This window comes from Malus sylvestris, chromosome 15 (genome assembly GCF_916048215.2).
Source record: "Malus sylvestris chromosome 15, drMalSylv7.2, whole genome shotgun sequence".
Classification (NCBI taxonomy): Eukaryota; Viridiplantae; Streptophyta; class Magnoliopsida; order Rosales; family Rosaceae; genus Malus; species Malus sylvestris.
In genome coordinates, this window is record NC_062274.1 from 3,808,936 (window position 1) to 3,825,319 (window position 16,384).

Consider the following 16,384-nt stretch of genomic DNA (forward strand, 5'->3'; position numbering starts at 1 on the left):
AATCCGCCAAAAATATAATAAAGAAAACGAAAAATCAGCAAAAGAAAACACTCCAAAAGACGCAGTCTTCTTCAAGACTTCATCATCTTTTCAAAGTGCTCTACAACTAAAACTCTCAGATTTTAATTGAAAATTTTCCAGATTCTAACTTTTAAACAAACAAAAAACGCCTTAGGCATGCCTCATCCGCTTTGGCATGCGTCGATCACGTCTAGGCAAGTTTTTGCCTACTCCCACTAGGCAAAGACAGTTTCACCCCCGTCTCGCCTTTGAAGTCGCACAGGCACACATCAAGGCAGGTTTTTAAAACACTGATTGGGGTTGTAGATTATATAATCTATAAAAAGGGACTTAAATTATCATGGAAAGTTTGGATGTTGACCTTACAGTCTCACAACCAATTTCTCAACCAAATTCTAGGGGAAATTCCTTCAGTGTCCATATGCATATGCAAGAATATTGTACAATCTTTATAGTAAATTGAAGTAGGGTTTATTAATTCTTTTGGAAATAGAACAGTTTCTGATTATCAAAAGTTGTTTCGTCATGTCGCGTTTGGCAGAATTAAAGGGTTTTTGGATTCTTTCTACGTGCTGTCCAAAGTCAATCAGTCAAGCTTAGAACAAGAGTGAAACAAATTATAAAGGGATGTGCTATTCACACATTACTTTTTACTTCTTACACAACATTTGTTAATTTATATCCGTTGATCTTCTTTAATTTATCTAATTCGACAGCCGAAAATTAAAAGGGTGTGTGGATATCACACCCCATTATAAAGGAGGCAGATTCTCTGCCCAATGACATTCCGTACCCTCCTGTTTTTTATGGTCACGGACTCACGGTTAAGTCAGTCAATATTTTATATTATTTTTTTATACAGATAATAAGATAAAATGAATAATAATATAAAATATTTAACCGTGACCACATAAACAAGATGGCATAGAAAGTGAAAGGCAAGAGAATCTGCCTCCAGTTATAAACGCGTAAACAGTATTATTATCAATCATGCAGCCGACATAATTTGACTGGTAAATCTTGTCCAATTTCTTCGATCTTTCTCTTCAACTTCGTTGAAGCCAGTGATCAATGGAGCGGGGATTCTGAAGGTATTTTGGGTTATTGATTTGCATGTAAGATTCATCTTAATCTTGATCTTAATATTAATTACCATTTAGTTACCTTATCTCAATCTCTAATTCTCTTGTAGCTATGCGATCCATTATGCTTGATGGGTTGTAGTTGATTCAAGTGTTTCTGTGATACCTTATTTTGACAATGCGACATTTTAAACTGCTCTAATCTTAAGGGCAGGAGGATTTGAACCTAAATACAAGGAGATGGGAATTTAGTCCGCTGACCAACTGTTCTAATTCACGTCTACGTGTTGCCTTGATTCCTAGCATGAACTGAATTGTGTGGTGCTGGTCCTGCTGGACTGATAAGAGCAGGTTCAATCATTATTGAGTCACAGGCCAAAATGCTTCAATGATTGCAAAATTTATGGATTGAGATACTGAAGACACAAGCTTTTTGGTTGAATGGGCATCACAGAAACAGTTATGGCGAAATCCATGAGCTTTGAAAGAAAAGAAGGAAGAGACCATTCAGAAACTAATAGCAGCTCCAATGGCTCTGATAAAGTTTACATAGAAAGGTCAACAAACTTCAAAAATTGGGTATCCACAGAACCGAAAATTGAAGCATCTGATTCAATATTTGAGAGTCCTGATTTAACCTCTTCGATCGGTAGAAATGGTGAAGTAGTGCAGATAAACAAGCCTACAATTTTGTTTCTTGAGCGCAATGCGGCGGCAACTAAGATTCAGAAAGTTTACAGGACGTACAGGACTGCACGTACCAATGCTGCGGCAACTAGGATTCAGAAGGTTTATAAGCGTTACAGGACTAGACGAAACTTTGCAGATTGCGCTGTTGTAGTTGAGGAACTATGGTTTGTAACTTTGTACCTTAAAAAACTATCTTAGATTTTTGTGACACTTTTGTTCTTTGCTGTTTGATTGATCTTTGTGTTTTTATGATTATTCAATGGTTGCACTTGTAGGTTGAAGGCCTTAGACCTCGGAGCTCGGAAACGAAGCTCAGAGGCCTTGGACATTGAGAAACACGAAACTATTGAGTCACTGCGGGCACGAACTAGGGCAAGGGCTTCTGGCCAGGTACTTTGGTGATAAGATTCAGAGTACTGAGAAGCATTTTATATATGGAAAACTTCAAATTTACATTAAACTTTTTATGTGTAGGCTGACAAACTAGAGCTGCAGCACTGGCTTGAATCTGTGAGTCTATTTTCCTCCAATTCAATTCGGTTTATTTCTCTGATTCGCACTTTCGTTGTTTTCCAAGAATCAATTTACTAGAAATGCAGACTACAAAATCAAAAGCTGTAATACGATGCAAACAAAGAAATATTACATAAGCAATTCATGCATTTTAAGTTGTTCCTCGTAGACATTCGTTTTACGATTCCCATATTGCAAACTGGATGATGTTTCTTCCGAAAACTAAAATCAATGAACTTACCATGCTTCATCGCTTGATCTTTTCCCAGATTGATCCACGCCATCGGTACGGGCACAACTTAGAGTTCTACTACGATGTCTGGTGTGATTGCGACAGCAAGCAACCTTTCTTCTACTGGTAAGTGTGGCCAAGAAAAATCTTCTTCCAGGATACTGTTATATCTCTAACATCATCGCTCACTTTGTTGCCCTTCCTGGAACTGAAGGTTGGATATTGGTGATGGTAAAAACATAAATCTCAGTAAGTGTCCGAGGACCGAGCTACAACGTCAGTGCATCAGCAATCTTGGACAACGTCAGAACAGCAGATATCTTGTACCAGTAAGGCCTTTTTCTAGTGCATTGAGTTTATGTTTTTGAGTATATTTCTTGTTAGATATCTTTAGAATTTAATCGACGTAATACTAATTTGTTTTGCAGACTATTTCAGTAGAATGGACATTTCTAGTCATTGGCCTCTGCCTAGAGACTTTGTCGATTGCTTTGGATCAGGCCGCCTCCCCAAGTAAGCCCCGATATGCACTATTTGGTATGACATTGGCTATTGCAGTTCTACTCATTTGCATATGGGAGCTCATTTACAAGGGTAAAAAGGAAGGAGTTGTGTTGCGGCGGTGGGGAAAGTTGTGGTGGTTTTATTATCCACATTCCGCCCAGATTTTTGGAACTCTTCCCGACTTTTATGGATTAATTGGTAGCACTTCGCAGTGTATATGCTCGACGGTTCAATATGTTTGCTTCTCTCATCATGCTGACAATCCCATCAAAGTATCCCTTTGGCCTGCCATCTTTCTTGTATGCTTGGGTGCAAAAAAATTAGTCGAGAAACGAAATGAGACCCATGGACACAAAGATTAGATGACAAAGTCTAATTGCAATCAAGTAGATTAAGCATGGACGACATTGATCAAATCAGAAGTGTATGTATCAAATTCATGATTTGTGTAACATGTGTTAATGAGCAAATAAGGATAGGTAACCTCAAGAATATCCAGAAAGAAACAAGAATTAACAAGAAATTTGTATTTCTGTATCTTTCTTTAACCTCCAAATGCACATGGCTTCTTTGTTTTAGTGAAGGCTTTTGACTATCCACAGTGAAAAACTTGCCCCATTGGCCGTTCTACAGCCTCTTGTTAATGGAGATATTCGTAAATCATCGGTTTGAGGAAGAAAGATACGTTGATCTTCAGAGCAAGAGCTGATGCTCTGAGAGAGACAGAGAGAGTTGAGAGAGATGCTGAGTCTGATACTGTTGTAGACATGGAGCTGAGGGCCATACAATCAGAGAAGCCGGTCGAGGCAAGTGTTGAGACAGAGCAGACATTACTGGTGGATAATTTACTGGTAATTAACTCAAGTTTACATCCAACCCCGTTACACATATCCAATGTTAGCATGCGTCAAAAATTAAACTAAAATCGACAATTCTACGAGGGGTGTGCTATCCACACACCCTTTTTACTTTTCACACACTCTTTGTTAATTTATGTTCGTTGATATTTTTCAATTCATCCGATCCGACGGTCGAAAATTAAAAAGATGTGTGAAAAGTAAAAATAGATATGTGGATATCACATCCCTTCTACGAAATAAAGCTGTACCTCAACTGGTTAAAGAGAGTTTAATCCTGCCTCCGAACTCTTGTAAGTGGACAAGCGGGATTGGCCCACGTATTGAGAGTGTGAGGGACTACCCACCAGAGCTACAATCGCGACCTTAGAACAAGCTCCAGGGAAGTATTGCACCAAGTCAAATCCCTTCACAAAGTCCAGGCTCAAACTGTCTGCTCTTACCTAGGATGCTCCATGATGGGACTCCCTAGCCCCAACTACTTTTTCCATCCCTCGTGAAAACAAGGGAAAATCTGCACACTTTTCTTAAAGCTTGCATGTCACTTTTCTTTAAAATTAATGTGTTTTAAGTTTAAATTCTCATTTTTTTAACATAAATTAATATATACAATTATTTATAATTAAATAAAGTAATAGTTCTTTTGAGGGAAAAATATTTACGAACACCGTATGAACTAAATACTTTAATATTATATGTGCAACACGTACTTTCAATTTGATTACGAGCCTTCCTAATTTTTTTTTTTAAAACGATCCATTTATTCTCTGCTGTTGAATATGTGAGAGTTCATTTTGTCCTAACATAGAATGTGATTAATTTGACAGGTTGTAAAGCTTTAGAAAATTAAGACGACTCTAAACCAAATTGAGGTTCGAGCCACAAATTGACATAAAGTCATACAGTAAGGTCAGAAAGTCATACATTACGGGAGAGTTATCCATTTGATGTGGCATATGCCAATCTCTTCATGGGGGCTAAAGGCCTAGGCTTTATACTATACCGACAGCTATTCATGACTCTGGCAAGCTCTCCTCATGCCACAAGAGAATCAGGGCGTTGCTCTCCGTATACCGTTGTTCTAAAAAGTTTCGTCTACTGTGGCCTAGATTCTGTCTAGTGCTGCTCACGCTGCTGCGTCTACGTTACTTTACTTGGATTAATTCTTATACGTTTGAAAATTAAAAAAAAAAATACCTAGACCATCTAAATCCGCCTAAGCATCTGCATAGGTCGCGACTCTCACTTAGATATAAAATAAGTAACCTTCATTTTTTTCATTTTATTTATTTTAATAAATTATAAGGCTAGCCGACATTCACCTCTCCCAGACCCTGCGTAAAACGGGAGCCTTGTGCACTGGGTATGACCTTTTAGACTTGTTAAATACGTAGATGAACACATGTTATATATTTATTCCTTATGTTCTCATTATATTCTAATACTTTATAATCTATATATCATTCTATTTTACAGTTTATGTATCACAATAAAATTATGTATTCTTTAAATATAAGTGACACTTATTTATATGGTATATAATATATTTACTTAAATCTACCTAGGCCCCTACCTAAGCCCCGATTAGCCGTCTAGGCGCTAGACATCAATCCGCCGTCTGACTAAAGCCTATCGTCTTTTAGAACCTTGTCACATACTTCTTTTTATCTCTCACACATACTTTTTTTTATCTCTCACACATCCTTCTCAATTTTCAATCGTTGGATTAAAAAAAAATTGAAGATGAAATGACAAAAATTAACAAGGATTGTGGTAAAAGAAAAAATGAGTTTGTTGATAGCACTACTTAGGATTACAGAAATGTCTTCCAATCCAAATATTTGACATTGAGAATGAATCTCATATTGATGGAAGAATAGATCTTACGCTTATAATTAAGTTAAGTTACTTCTTACATTGCTAATTAATTTTATAGTAAAACATCAATTTCTTTCGTTTGACACCCCTTAATCTCGTATCCATTCAATGTACAATATCAGTGGCATCTCCTTAGCTTATGATTGGTAAAAATTAATAAGAGTCTCTTTTATATATCCTGAAAATTTTCTTCTTTAATGATCGAGGTGTAGGGATGACAATTATAACCGTTAAACCCGATAACCGTGGATAACTGTCCGAATAGAATGGATTTGGGTATATTCTGGATATGGGGAAAAACCGTTTATATTATTCGGTTATGATTTTGGATATGGTTATAGAGGTCCCCAAACCGTATCCATAATCGAATCCGACCCGATTAGTAAATAATATAATATATATATATATATATATTTGTATATCCATTATTCACTGAACCATATTTTGTAGGAAAGTAAATTTTTGAATCAAAATCAATGTGAACTCAATGGTTCTTATGTGAGATATCAAAGACAAGCCAACATCATCAGTGTTTTAATTTTTATACTTAACAAGATTCATTCATTAGATCATTTTATACATCAAATGTTTAATGACGAAATTAATATCTATTAACTTATAATGTCTTAACTGAATGAATATATTTTTTGTATTGATGAAGATGAATATACCCGTTAATCGATGGAGAATCCATTACCCTGTGAGTATGGTTATGGATAATACCCGATGGTTAATTTGCAGTTATAGATATGGTTAATTTTCATGATTATGGAGATAGATATAGTATTTCCGTCTTCAAATCGAACCGTTGTCATCCCTAGCGAGATGTCAAATTGTTCGTACTATAAAAAGTATAATTCATTTTTCCATAGATATATATAACTAAAAATAGAATTGTCATACTATATAAACATAAAGGACCAACAACTTTTATAAAGGCGGGTGGACTGCAAAGAAGCGCCAAAATATTCATATCTACAAGGCAGGTAAACCAGCAGAGAATGAGCTAATCCAAGTCCTTTTTCTTTTTCTTTTTCTTTTATGTAAACATGTGTGGTCACAGAAATGACAACCGTGCTCATCCAATTTGCCTTAGTTTTAATTCTTTGGTCTCGCAAGTTGATCCAAGACTCTGAGATTGGGATTATGATTTTGCAGTACTACGCTGCAAAATTATGATTTTTATAGATTCTTCGTCTCTTTCAGTTTTTTGTTGTATCTGAAATTGTTACTGTGTAGTTTTGATCTTTAGTGGGGGAGGAGGATTTTCTTCTCTTCTCTTCCCTCTTACTTGAACGGTTACTATTAAATCATATTAACATCTTATATGAATTTTTATATAGAGATAATAAGACAAAAAACATAGTGTGAGAGGAGAGGACGGAAGAAGATGAGAATATAAAGAGAGAAAACAAAGACATGTCTTTTGTCTTAAAAGAACACTCGAAGACCTGTAAATGGAAGTTGTTTTATTGACAAAAAGCTATTAGCCGCAAGGAAATATATACAAATGGTTTAACAATTAAGAAACGTTAGACAAAAAATAATACGTATGCAAACGAGAGTTTAATATCTTTTTTTCTATATTTGTTTATAAAATTTGTAATCAATTGTACTGGTGCGTATTTCTCAAGCTAACTAGTAAATGAAATGCATGGAGGCCCTTGTTTTTGTGGATGGACCCAAATATAGCATATGTATGTGTATATACCTACCCATATATAGATAAAGGATTTAATCTAACCATCATGGAAAGTGACACCTCGATTATTGAGATGATGATTGAGGAACATGGCATACGTCCTAAATTTACAACATAAAAAAATTGCTTTAGGAAACACAATAACAAGAAAAGATTTAATCAAAGGCAGCCGCAGATTTCATGACAAACTAATAATTGTTATAACTTTTTTCAAGAATATTTCTACTACCGTTGTTTTTTGGCTTGGCCCAGTTGTCTTTCTTGAGATAGCTAGAAAGTAGGAGTACACTAGTATTTTTATATTAGACTAATGCGAGATATTTAAACTCGAATCTATAGAATAAAGCCTATTTATTTTAACTAATGGGATTACGCTGAACATTCTGGGAATTAAAAACCCAAAGGTGAAAATATCCTTGATAAAATAGTACAGTCTATTAGTGGAAACAATATTATTATCAACCACATGCAACCCCACCTTTCTATAATATAGGTTCTTGTACAATCTTTCTCTTTAACTTCCTTGAAGCCTCCTTACAAATCCAACCAACTTTGATATTTCAAAACAGCTATGCAGCAAGAGGCTCTGCTTAGTATATATAAGCAGAGAGTAAGAGGAAGAGGGCTAGCTTCTGATTTCTGGACGGCCTTTGGTTTTTGGGTTTGCATGTAAGAAACAGCTTCGTCTTGAGTATCTTCCTGTAGTTCATTTTTCGCACTTCGTTTGCTGCTTCTGTATCCCTCCCCTTGTTTCTGTCTCTTAATTTTCTTTTATTTGTTCATGTCATAAAAGAAACGGAGGGAGAAAATAGAAAGTGAAAATCACTTCCCTTTTCATTATGCTTGATTGGGGTTGTGCGTCTAATTTTGGATATGCATGCTTTCTATTTAAGTGCTTTTTCCAGTTGGGTTTTGTGCAGGTTCAATAACTTTTGAGTATTAAAATTGATGGTTCTCTCTCTTTCTCTAGTCTTATCAGCGTGGAATGAGATACTAATATTAACCGCAAGTTTTTTGGTTCAAATGGGCTCCAAACAAGGGGAGTTAGAAGACTTGGGAAAAGGGTTAGAAAGGTCAATAAGCTTCAATTATTGGGAATTTACACAATCAAAACTTGAAGCATGTGATCATTCAAAGCGTATAAACCATGAGACATTGCAGATAAAGAAACCTACTATTTTGCTTCCTGAACCGGTTACGTTGTCTACTGACTCTACTCCGCTGCCGGTGAGCGAGCTCGATGCCGCGGCAACCAAGGTCCAGAAAGTGTACAAGAGTTACAGGACTAGAAGAAACCTTGCAGATTGTGCTGTTTTGGTTGAGGAACTATGGTTCGCAACTCTACCACTATACCTTAAAATACTGTGTTGTATTTTTTCTTTTGTTACACTTTTGTTGCTTGGTGCTCCAATCAATCTTCTTTTTCTTCTTTCTTGTGTTTGTTTTATTTTTGAAGGTGGCAGGCTTTGGATTTTGCAGCTCTGAAACGAAGCTCAGTGTCCTTCTACAACATTGAGAAACACGAAAGTGCCGAATCGCGGTGGTCACGGGCTATGACAAGGGCTGCCAAGGTACAAATTTTGTTGATACATATGAATCAGATTACTGATGAAATGTGTTTTATGGAGAAGTAAAAATTAACAGAAAATGTTTGATTTGTGTTTGTAGGTAGGGAAGGGTTTGTGCAAGGACGAGAAGGCTCAGAAACTAGCTCTGCAGCACTGGCTTGAAGCTGTGAGCCTATCTATCTACTTCTTATTCAACTTTGTTCATCAGCACTGTTCTAAGAATCCAAACTTATAATAGTCAGGCTGTTGACTTTTTTACGATCAAAACCAAACCAAACCGCCCAATACGATTTGAATCAACCGGTTTTTCATGCAATTCGGCCGGTTTGATGCCCACCCCTAACTTAAGCAAACATGCATACATTGCACATTGTAAATGCGATACATAAGATATTGGGTAGTGAAGCAGGTGGCTACCGACACACATGACCGGGATCACGGGTCTGTTGTGTGGGACATAATAGTCATTCACTGGAAAAGATATTTTATTTTTTCGGGTTACGTTTGAAAGGGGACTCGAACATTTGACCTAATATATTCCCAACTCATTTCCTCTCATTTATCCGATCACACTCAGGCTAACCGTGATGGATTTTTCGTCGAAGAATCGAGAAACTGAAAATCAATGAACTCACCATGCTTCATCCTTTTCTCAGATTGATCCCCGCCATCGGTACGGACACAATCTGCAATTTTACCACGATGTGTGGTCTAATAGCAAGAGCACCCAGCCTTTCTTCTACTGGTAAGTTTGCCTCACCTGAGGAATACCTTTTCCCATGATACAGTTTTACATAAGATCACCTTTTACTTTTACCACCATTTAGTCATTTACCACTAACACTATCCTACTAACCGATTCTTTTTACCTCCTCCCCTGCAACATGAAGGCTGGATGTTGGTGATGGCAAAGACACCAACCTCAACAAGTGCCCAAGAAGTCCTTTGCAACGCCAGTGCATCCAATATCTTGGGCCTGTAAGGACTTACATTTGCATACTCATATACTGTAATTACTACAAATTAAAGCATTAGTTCTTCTTTGAACAAGACGTCTGTTCTTTAAAAAATGACGGATTGTCAATATGGTGTCAATAATTGACAGATATCACGTCAATAGCAAAATATATCAATGCAATCAGTACACGTACACGTTTTTATTTATTTATTTTGTTTCGCAGAAAGAGAGGGTGGCATATGAAGTGATTGTGGAGAATGGAAAGCTTGTGTACAGGCAAAGAGGAATGCGTGTTGACACAGTTGAAGGGTCAAAGTGGATTTTTGTTCTCAGCACATCAAGAGCGTTATATGTAGGGCAAAAGAAGAAAGGAACTTTTCAGCACTCAAGCTTTCTTTCTGGAGGGGCCACAACTGCAGCAGGAAGATTAGTGGCTCACAATGGGGTTCTTGAGGTACATATTTATCATTGTTCGATAACTATTTCGTTTAATTTTTAGATTTTTATTTTTTGTTTTTTTAACTGAAAACTTGTTTGGTTATTGTTTTCAACAAAAAATGAAACCTCAAAATCAAAACGAAAAGTTACTTAAGTTTTTAAAATTTGGTTTTCAATTTTTATTTTTTATTTTTTATTTATATAAATAAAATAATTATCATACGACTCCTTAATTTTTTTTAAATATAATGTTTGACACTGAGCTAAAATCTGCTTGTCTTTTAACTGGTTCGAGGCTATTTGGCCATACAGTGGTCACTATCTCCCAACTGAGGACAATTTCAAGGAATTCATTATCTTCCTGAAGGAGCACCAAGTGGACTTAACCACTGTCAAGGTAAAAAAATATCGAATCGACATTCATTATTTATTATAGAACAAATTGATAAATATGATAATTATAAAGTGTTAAGTGTCTTTGTCGCCAACAAAACATAACGACAATGTTGTCGATACATTCTAAAAAAATATTCATGAACAGAAAATAAACGTCATGCACAAAAAATTTCCTATATAAAAATGGCTAATTTGTTCTCACTTTTCCTTGTGGTGGTATTTTAAAGATGTGTGCTACAGATGATGACAAAGCATCATTCAAAGTTCCTTATGAGGAATCCAGTCTAGAGATTAATGATGACAATCCTGATAGGCCTAAAATCAACGGCTCCAATGGCTCGATTCCAATAGATCATCAACACGAATGGGTGGGGCCCAACATAGCCAATGCAGAAGGACCAGTATGTGACCCGTCCAGGCGTCTGTCTTGCAAGTGGGCAAGTGGGCTTGGGCCACGTATTGGGTGTGTGAGGGACTATCCAGTTAATCTACAGTGCAAAGCACTTGAACAAGTCAACTTATCACCAAAAGTTACACCGAGCCGGCGTGGAAGCTGTGCTCCAATCCCTTCACCTAGGCCGAGCACAAAGATCCGGGTCTCTCCTAGACTTGCCTTCATGGGACTCCCTACCCCGACGGTTTTGGTTCGCGCTAATTCCGCCATGTGAGTTAAAGATGTAATTGGTTATATACAATCAGTTACTCAAAAAAATTTCTCCAGTCAAACAACTCGATACTCTCGTATGTACCAGTCATATGGCATGAAGTTCAACCTTAAACAAGTAGCTATCCGCCTCGTCTACAAGTTGAATTTGACTGAGAGCACGGCTTAGGAAAAAAAAGTAGTGAATCAGACGCTACGGTAACATCTGAGACCAATATCGCATTTTGAATTCCTATCCCAATTCCCACATGTACCTAAGTTTGTTATTCTTTTATTGTTTTTTCTTTATGCATTTTGAAACCCAATATCACCAGGCTTTTTTTTTCTTCTTCTTTTTCACTAAGGTGGTGTTATATTTGTTGTCCTTAAAGATAGATTTTTTAGTATCTGAAACACGAGACGGTACACACATGCTATAATATAAACAAAGAAACACTTAAGAATATATCATGTTTTATTTATATTATGAGATATAATATTTCAATACAACACTTCACTTTGACAGTGGAAACGTCACGTCATAATGATGTTTCCCCTCACTATATATTTATGAATATTGTGAAAACAGCTTCCTCATCTCTCTTTCTCTGAGCTTTGTGCAGAAGACATGATGATTCAATGACAGACTCAGTTACCCACTTATTTATTAGGGTAGATGATCATACTAACTCCATCTCCATGTATTTATTCCGAAACACAAAAATCAGAAATTAATTCGCAAAAAATAAGAAGGAATTGTTTAAAAAAATTTAAAACAGAAAAGAAGGAATCCAATGTGGAATTTCTTGTTGAAGAACAAGAAAGAACCCTTTTCCTGAAAGTCGATTAATTTATTCAGAAAATTAGGAAAAGATTTGGAACTTCGAAATCTTGATAGGAAGGAAGCAGAGACAAGAGTGTGGAACCTCGATGTCAACGACTGACAAAAACGTAAATGGTCTGGTCCGATACGGTTTGGTTGGTATTTGTTTGGTTATCTCGAAATCGAACTTGAATAGTCAACTGAATATCAAAAAGCATTTTTTTTAAGGATGTGATATCTATGCCATTTTTACTTCTTACACACCTCTTATTAATTTATGTATGTTGATCTTCTTTAATTCATTTAATTTGACGGCCGAAAACAAAAAAGTATGGGAGAAGTATAAAGGGATATATGGATATTACACCCCTTTCTTTAAGAGTAATTATAGAGAGACTAAATTTTGTAAACTAAATAACATGTAAGTTGATAATTTGATTATTATTTAAACGTTGATATACGTGCTCATTAACTATTGGTGACACATCATTTAGCTTACAAATTTAGTCTACAAATTTAGTCTATCTAACATGACTCTTTCTCTAAACTAATGCTTCTTTCTTTCCCAAATCTCTTCACTGTACTTGCCCGGTTTCATAAACAGTTGATGGCCATCAATAACAATTGCGATCGGTTTGGTATTGCGTCTGAGCAACGCCTCATGTTTTTGTACGGTATTTTATCATGTTGGTATAAAAATTGACGTTAAATTGTGACATATAAGAGAATTCATATAGATAATTGACGTTAAATTGTGTGATGTCGAAGAGTTAATAAAAAATCTCACTTTTGAAATACGCCCCTTAGCATTTCTCAAGGATAAGTGAGTTTTTTCATAGCTAAAAAAGCCTTTTTTTTAATAGTCAATCTAAATACTTCAACATAATCAACATTATACATTTTAATAGAGTTAGTAAACCAAATACCCCTCCCTACATCGTATGATTTCAAGCTTCAAAGCCAAGTCATTTCATGTGATGACTATAGCTTCCGATGCATACGAAACGTACTGTGACATGTAATTTTTTAATTCAAAGCATTTTTAAAGACAAGTAGTATGCCCAATCAAATGCCATCAAATCAAACGATCATTCACAACTATATGTCACTTTGAATTCGAATTATTAGTAATAAACGATTAGGATTAGGAGTCTGGGACAATTCAAACATCATTTTTTGAAACCACACCCTAAAACTTGCAAAGAACTTAAGAACATTTTCAAATGCCGCCATCAAAGCTCTATTCTCTATTTTTAGTAGTAAATCATTCAAACTTCACATTGCTCGTCCATTTTTAGTTCTTGGATTGGATTAATATGTTTGTTGGTGAAAACCACAGAACCAAATATCATTCTTCAGCACACGGGCCCACTTCCCACGTGGCCCAATCTCATTAGCCACAGGTGGTCCCACAAACACAGTTAACCATCTGAGTCGTGCCGTCGTGGCCTCCGATCATATTTCCCCAGAGAAAGCAGAGGCCCTAGTGGGGGTGCAATTTCGTAATTTTCTCCCACAACAGGGGTAAAAACTGCACCTTCCCCCAGAGAATCGAGCGTATTTTCTTCCCAGTTTGTCCCGTGGCGTTTTGAATTTCAAATATCGAACGGCTCTGTGTGGTATTTGGAACCAAAAAATAAACCCCACAAAACAAAACCCTCCCCACTCTTCCCACGAAACAAATCAAATCACCCACGTCCCAAAAGCTTTGAGTTTGATAATTCCACCCGGAAGTTTCATTAATGCACCTGGAAGTTTCATTAATCCACTCGAAAGTTTCATAAATCCACTGCAAACCTCTGTTTTTTGCTTGTGTTTCTGCTGAAGCAAAATATTTTGCTCAAATGGGTGCTTCTGGAAAATGGGTCAAAGCGCTGATCGGGATGAAAAAACCCGACAAGAACGACCCGGTAAAGCTTCGATCTTTATCAAAATTTCGAGCTTTTGTTTTTTATTTTTTTGTTCTGAACTTTCTGAACTTTTTTTTTTTAATCTGGGTTTGATAGGAGAAGGTGAGTGGGAAGAGCAAGAAGTGGAAACTGTGGAGGAGTTCTTCAGGGGATTTGGGGTCTTCGTGGAAGGGTTTCAAGGGGAATTACAGGACGGGTTCGGAGGGGTCGGATTCGCCGAGAGGGGCCGATGCGTATAATGCCGCGGTGGCGGCGGTGGTTCGAGCTCCGCCGAAGGATTTCAGGGTTGTGAGGCAGGAATGGGCTGCTATCAGAATCCAAACTGCTTTCCGAGGGTTCTTGGTAAGTAAAAAATAAATGACTTTTCAATTTTATTTGATGGAATCGTAGGCCATAGATCTTTGTGTCTGGATTTGAACAACCTACTTGTTGATGTAAGAAAGTGCTTTTCTGTTAAAGTTATAGCTTTTGACTAGTAGAGCTTTTGAAATAAGCACATAGTTAGTGTTGAAGTTGCTCAATCCTTCTGTCTTTAATCTGTTTGATAACATGCCTAGCTGCCCATTGAACTTAATTTCAAGGATTTGGCTTCTATTGATGAAAGTTTGAAGGTTTTGTTGTTGTTTTATTCTGGGTAAACTTATGTGCAGGCGAGAAGAGCTTTGAAGGCCTTGAGAGGAATAGTGAGGCTGCAAGCTCTGGTTCGAGGCCGACAAGTGAGGAAGCAGGCTGCAGTGACACTGAGGTGCATGCAAGCTCTCGTTCGAGTTCAGGCTCGTGTGAGAGCTCGTCGTGTGCGAATGTCCATGGAGGGACAAGCTGTGCAGAACATGATCAATGAACGCCGCACCCAGGCTGATCTATTAAAAGAAGATGAGGTACTTTAAGCTCTTAATGATCTTTGCTTTCATGTGATAAGTGACAGAAGAAAATATTCTTGGTTTGAATCGGCTTTTTCAAACTTATGTTTTTGTTATAATTACTGAAAATAGATAGAAAACAAATTGCAGGAGGGGTGGTGTGATAGCAAGGGAACAATAGATGATGTTAAAGCAAAGATTCAAATGAGGCAGGAAGGAGCATTCAAGAGGGAGAGAGCAATTGCTTATGCTCTTGCTCAGAAGGTAATAAAACACAGAAATTGGCTTCATCGGGAGCCTCCTTGTAGTTTGTCTGTTAAATTAAGTACCTTTCTCTATACATTACTGATATGAGCAAGATTGTGTTTCTTTTTTCTCTTCTCAGCAATGGAAATCAACCCCAGATTTGAATTCGAATTCTCATACCAGATCCTCAGTGTACTCTCTCGATAAGAACAATGAATTTGAAAAGAACAGTTGGGGATGGAGTTGGTTAGAGCGTTGGATGTCAGCGAAGCCGTGGGAGACTAGGCTGATGGAAGAGTCACACGACGACTCTTCTGAGATCACACCACCTCCAAAGAGTAGAGCAGACCCTTTCGTGGGCAAACAACATTCGAAATCTTCAGAACCATGCTCAGTCAAAGTCAGGAAGAACAATGTCACCACTAGGATTTCTGCAAAGCCTCCTCACATTGGGCAAGCAACTCGTTCGTCTTCAAGCCCCAGTTCAGAATTATGGTATGATGAGAGCTCTGCCTCATCTTCACTGTGCACATCCACAACGCCGGTTTCTGGGAACACCGGATTGGCATCGGACAGAACAGATGACAGCTGCAACTATAAGCCGAGTTACATGAACCTGACTGAGTCAACTAAGGCGAAGCAGAAACCACATAGTTATCTGTCTCGAAGAACTCAAAGGCAATCCATGGATGAGTTTCAATTTCTCAAGAGGTCTGGGGTATTCTCTAATGGGGATTCAAAAAGTAGTGCTGGTTCTGAGCTATCTTCAGCCAACTTCTCTAGGCCGCTTTGCATGCCAACGCGATTGGAAAAGAACTCTGTGAAACTGAGGTGAAAGGGGCGCCTCGTTCATACGAAGTTCATTTTGATTTAGAAGATCAACAGCTAGTTGCTCCCTGCTATTTAGAATGTGTAATTTAAGTGTGTGCTAGGAATAGAAGAGTTCGGTCTTCATTTGTAATATAGTTAATTTATGAATATGTGGAGTCGAATATTTGCTTATTTTGAATGAGATGGATCATTGAACTCATTGCCAGCTTTCTTGCAATGCATTGATCACTAG

The 16,384-nt window shown here is 37.2% G+C and overlaps 3 protein-coding genes across 7 annotated transcripts; all 3 read left to right on the forward strand.

Moving 5' to 3' along the window:
* Positions 1 to 988: 988 nt before the first annotated feature.
* Positions 989 to 3,620, forward strand: LOC126603586 (IQ domain-containing protein IQM4-like). Of its 3 annotated transcripts, none has more exons than XM_050270492.1 (7): positions 989 to 1,112; positions 1,214 to 1,957; positions 2,069 to 2,183; positions 2,268 to 2,303; positions 2,576 to 2,664; positions 2,753 to 2,867; positions 2,967 to 3,620. In XM_050270492.1, exons 2-7 carry the CDS (start codon positions 1,545 to 1,547, stop codon positions 3,402 to 3,404), a joined length of 1,206 nt encoding a protein of 401 aa, XP_050126449.1. In that variant the 5' UTR covers positions 989 to 1,112; positions 1,214 to 1,544; the 3' UTR covers positions 3,405 to 3,620. The 3 variants fall into 3 exon arrangements, with proteins under 3 accessions (XP_050126449.1, XP_050126451.1, XP_050126450.1); XM_050270494.1 differs by having other exon boundaries at positions 1,016 to 1,136; XM_050270493.1 differs by lacking the exon at positions 989 to 1,112 and having other exon boundaries at positions 1,151 to 1,957.
* A 4,090-nt stretch (positions 3,621 to 7,710) lies between these two features.
* On the forward strand, positions 7,711 to 11,948 carry LOC126603584 (IQ domain-containing protein IQM1-like). 3 transcript variants are annotated; one of them, XR_007616301.1, is made up of 9 exons: positions 7,711 to 8,148; positions 8,450 to 8,810; positions 8,936 to 9,050; positions 9,148 to 9,213; positions 9,704 to 9,792; positions 9,938 to 10,025; positions 10,229 to 10,459; positions 10,756 to 10,840; positions 11,067 to 11,214. XR_007616301.1 is itself a non-coding variant. In XM_050270490.1 (9 exons), the coding sequence occupies exons 2-9, from the start codon at positions 8,503 to 8,505 to the stop codon at positions 11,505 to 11,507; spliced, it is 1,440 nt and encodes a 479-aa protein (XP_050126447.1). In that variant the 5' UTR covers positions 7,711 to 8,148; positions 8,450 to 8,502; the 3' UTR covers positions 11,508 to 11,948. The 3 variants fall into 3 exon arrangements, 2 of the variants coding, with proteins under 2 accessions (XP_050126447.1, XP_050126446.1); XM_050270490.1 differs by having other exon boundaries at positions 10,739 to 10,840; positions 11,067 to 11,948; XM_050270489.1 differs by having other exon boundaries at positions 7,711 to 8,810; positions 10,739 to 10,840; positions 11,067 to 11,948.
* Positions 11,949 to 13,876: 1,928 nt separating this feature from the next.
* LOC126603585 (protein IQ-DOMAIN 6-like) lies at positions 13,877 to 16,351 on the forward strand. The gene is made up of 5 exons (XM_050270491.1): positions 13,877 to 14,215; positions 14,312 to 14,557; positions 14,866 to 15,093; positions 15,226 to 15,339; positions 15,461 to 16,351. The coding sequence occupies exons 1-5, from the start codon at positions 14,150 to 14,152 to the stop codon at positions 16,154 to 16,156; spliced, it is 1,350 nt and encodes a 449-aa protein (XP_050126448.1). The 5' UTR covers positions 13,877 to 14,149; the 3' UTR covers positions 16,157 to 16,351.
* Positions 16,352 to 16,384: the final 33 nt, after the last annotated feature.